This window comes from Phocoena sinus, chromosome 4, assembly GCF_008692025.1.
Source record: "Phocoena sinus isolate mPhoSin1 chromosome 4, mPhoSin1.pri, whole genome shotgun sequence".
Classification (NCBI taxonomy): domain Eukaryota; kingdom Metazoa; phylum Chordata; class Mammalia; order Artiodactyla; family Phocoenidae; genus Phocoena; species Phocoena sinus.
This window is the reverse complement of record NC_045766.1, coordinates 131,923,944-131,928,116: the sequence shown is the minus strand read 5'-3', so window position 1 is coordinate 131,928,116 and position 4,173 is coordinate 131,923,944. Positions and strand designations below refer to the sequence as shown.

The window sequence follows — 4,173 nt, the reverse complement described above, 5'->3', positions numbered from 1 at the left end:
GAATTTTAACATTAACTCAATCTTTTTTCTTTCCATTGTATGATGCTATTTTTGTTCAATTTTTCTTTTTTCAAATATTACCAGTTTTTTCCTTTATGGAGCAGGGCAATGTGATGACGGCAGAAATAAGACATAAATTATTCTATGATTTTTAGAGAAGGATCTGCTGTTGAATGCCTTTATATTTTGTGAGTGAAGCTAATTGTAATTCCCTGGTCTTATTTAGCTATAAGTCACATGAAGTGTTTGAATTTTAAATGTTGAATCACCCTAGGTGGCCATACAGCTTTGTTCATGAACAAGGATGGTGCAAAAGAACGGTGTATTTTCAAAAATACCTCTGTTATAATGAACCAATTAGTGGTTGAAACACTGTCACAGTTTTGTATTTTTCCAAGTGTCTCACCTGGTCCTTGGAGTCAGCCTGTGACCTCTATATGCCTCCAGAAATTTAGGTCTTAGCTGCTAGCAACAGGAAGAAAATTTACATCTGAAATCTAAAATAAAATTTTGGGGCTTCCCTGGTGGTGCAGTGGTTGAGAGTCCGCCTGCCGATGCAGGGGACACGGGTTCGTGCCCCAGTCCAGGAAGATCCCACATGCCGCGGAGAGGCTGGGCCCGTGAGCCATGGCCGCTGAGCCTGGGCGTCGGAGCCTGTGCTCCGCAACGGGAGAGGTCACAACAGTGAGAGGCCCGCGTACCACAACAAAAAAAACGCACACAAATAAAACCAACCCACAACTCAGTTACCTGAAGCCCAGTTTTTCTCTTAGTCTGTGTGTACTTAAAGGGTTTAAGTCTAAAGTAAAATTTGGGGGGCTAGTATGTAATACGTATCTGTTCTGTGCCTTTCTAAGAATGATTCCTTGCAGTTCTGTGCCTTTTTATTTCCGTGCCATATGTCCTCTTTTGCTGTATTTTCTGTAAATTTTCTCTTAAGTGCCATTCCGAGGAATATTAATGCAGGTATCTGAGAATAATTTTTTAAGTCTTGCATGACCCAAGATGGGTTTGATCAATCTTATTCCTCCTTTAATTCATATTTGAGGACTAAATTTCCATTTAGAGAGAGGACTGATTTTCTTTCCCAATCCTGGGGTGCATGATCATTCTAGATGTGAAATAACTTTGATTTAAATATTGTCCATCTGGCTCTTTACAAGTTCATCACATTTGGTAGATAATCTGGTTTCATTAGATCTAATGGGAAAAAAAAGTGTACATTTTAAGGTAAAATTTCCCATTAATATTTCTGTTTTTATCCTGTTATTATTTTCAACATATACTTTGAAAAGCATATTAGACCAACAGATGATATTTGGCAATTTATTTCTAGGATCAATCCACAAGCTACTTTTTTTTTTTTTATAATTACAAGATTATTAGTTCAGGCAGTGGTTTAGAAATATGATGTTAAATATAGTCCAGGCAGGTACTATAATTAAAATTAAAATTTTATCCAGTTTTGTAAACAGGGTAGCTATAGATAGAGGGGAAAAAAGGAGTCTTTCCAATGAACTCTTTGGCATTTATCTTGCATACTGCAAAAAATTTCAGGTGAATACTAAGAAATACCTCCATTTTGAGGCGGTCTTACTATGTATTTGTTATTTCATTTATTAATTTATTCAACACATATTTTTTGAATTCCAACTGTGTGGTATGGATGTTCAAAGAGCAAGAGGACTGAATGACAGTTAACAACCTCAGAAAATTTCTTGGTATTGTAATGCCTGCTCACAGAGGCTTGTATCTAGGACCTACAAGACCCAGTGCTTTGAAGTCTCTGCAATGCATATTTTAATGAAGGGACACAATTTGTTTGAAGGAATCCTGCCCCTATGTTCCATCACATGAGAATTTCTTAAGCAAGTGTAAAGATGTCTTAAGCAAGCAAAACAAACTAATGAGCTATTCGTGAAGCAAACAGGTGTCAATGAAAATGAAGCCTTGTGTTTTTCGCCACGCCCCATAGCCAGGGTATATAAAGAAGGATGGAGAGTAGGGAATCCATCACACTGAGGAAACGCATTCCACTGCTATCTAAGCCCCCAACTCCAGACACCATGAGCTATAACAACTTCTCCAGCACTGTCTTCCCAGGATGCTACTGGGGCAGTTACAGCTACCCCCTGGGGTATAGTGTTGGCTGTGGCTACGTCAGTACCCACTCCCCAGTGGGCTATGGTTTTGGCTATGGCTACGATGGCTGTGGGGCTTTCAACTACAGAAGATTCTGGCCATTTTCTCTCTACTGATTTTCTGAAAAACCCGAGGCATGGAATCTTCTCTCCCAAGGCTGAGAGGCATAATTCCAGGTCCTCATGTGCTCATCAACCTCCCAGTCACTGCTTTTCAGACCTAGCACCAGAGTCTCAAGGGAAGAAAATGAAAAACCACTTGATGCCTCCAGCTGCCTTCCCTGGATGATGTTAGTGGGGACATTTGCAGAAACTTGATACCCAAACATGTATTACTTTTGAATTTTTCACCATGCTCATGATGTTTGTCATCATCAAGTTGCAGAAGTGTCTGTCAAATTCTCAATAAACTTGTCTCAACCATCATAATATTCTCACCTGAGAGGAGTTTCCTTTTTTGGTGGCTACATTCCTTTTTTGGTGGGTATATTTGGTGGGCATATTTTTTGGTACATTGAGTGGGGAGGGAAGTGGATTTATTTTTCTCATGTGTGTGTTAGAAGCAGTGAGAAAGCAAATAATCCTTGATCTTTTGTGATAAGCAGGCAAGAAGGGTTTGCTTATGATTAAAAAAAATCCTGTCTTAACCTTCCTTTAACTCTGTGATAGCTACCTCCAATTCTGGTGCCAACGGCACACCATTAATTGCTTGCAGTACCGTCTCACCACTTCTGCTCCTCTGCAAGAGAACGGAACATTGGTGGCCGATTTCACTTATTTCTATATTAGTGCAAAGGAAACCCGCTATGTTCCCTCTTCCAGGGACGAAGGATTGTAGAATAAAATGCTATGTCCCCTACTTAAGGATTCTGGGGCATCTAGAATAGCTAGAGATGTATTTTAGGAGTCTGAGAGTCTTTTAGGGGAAGGATAAATCCCTTATCTCAAACCACCTAAGGTATCTACTTTACAGCTTAGAAGCACCAGTTTAGAAACAACGATGTAAAGCTTCTTAATCTTTGTAGAATCAATACCAGGTAGTGAATTTTACTCTTAAAAGAGCCCCTTTTCATAGACCTGAAGATATATCAGCCTTTCTCTGTGTTCTTTTAGAGAGGAGAGGAGTATTCTTTTTATAAGCCAAGTCAATAATGTCTCAGTCCTCTTGTTGAAAACATTTTATGTAGAGTACAAATATTCTTGGTGACAGCAGGATTTGGCTTAACTCTGCTATTCTATTGAGTGTCTGCATGTGGCATGCTGCATATTTTTCACCTTAGTTATAAATGTAAAGGCTATTTGGAGAAATCATTTTAGAAAACAGTATTTTCTGCACAGTATTTCATCCCACAAATATCTGTTAAAAAAATTCAAAAGACAATTTGTTTAAGAATTGACTTAGTAGATTATTTTCCAGTAGACTATTGTTATAACCAGTAAAATGTCCAGTTTGAAACTTTCTAGCAGCCGCAGGTTGATGCATGCTGAGAACTGTAACTTAATGAAACATGCAGGTTAGAATAGCATAAGAAAAGAAAAGGTTTTGTTTTTTTTTTCAGGAATTAGAGGGTCAGATTGAGGTTAGAAACTATATGACTGTTCTAGAATGATGACTGAGTTATAAAAAATTTGTGCTTGAAGAGACCACAGAGAACATCTAAGTCAGTGTTTCTGAAGTTACGGCATGCAGGAGCATCACCTGGGCAGCTGGCTTAAAATGTAAACTCTTGGGCCTCACGCCCAGGAATTCTACTTGGTATATCTGAGGTATGATTCAGAAATAAATTTCTTTTCCCAGCTTAATTGAGGTATAATTGACAAATAAAAATTTTATATATTTAAGGTGTACAACAGGATGTTTGATATGTACATTGTGAAATGATTATCACAATCAAGTGAATTAACATATCATTCACCCCAGATAATTACTGACTTTTTCAAAAATTTATTTTATTTTAAAAGCATACTTTATTTAAGGTGTGCCTTATTATAGTACAGCTTTTATGGTTACTTGAGAGACACATCTGCATGG

At 38.0% G+C, this 4,173-nt stretch overlaps 1 protein-coding gene across 1 annotated transcript; it reads left to right on the top strand.

The window, feature by feature from the left end:
• Positions 1–2,023: 2,023 nt before the first annotated feature.
• On the top strand, positions 2,024–2,557 carry LOC116753584 (keratin-associated protein 8-1). The gene has a single exon (XM_032631473.1). It carries the CDS (start codon positions 2,067–2,069, stop codon positions 2,256–2,258), a length of 192 nt encoding a protein of 63 aa, XP_032487364.1. The 5' UTR covers positions 2,024–2,066; the 3' UTR covers positions 2,259–2,557.
• The last annotated feature ends 1,616 nt before the right edge of the window (positions 2,558–4,173 follow it).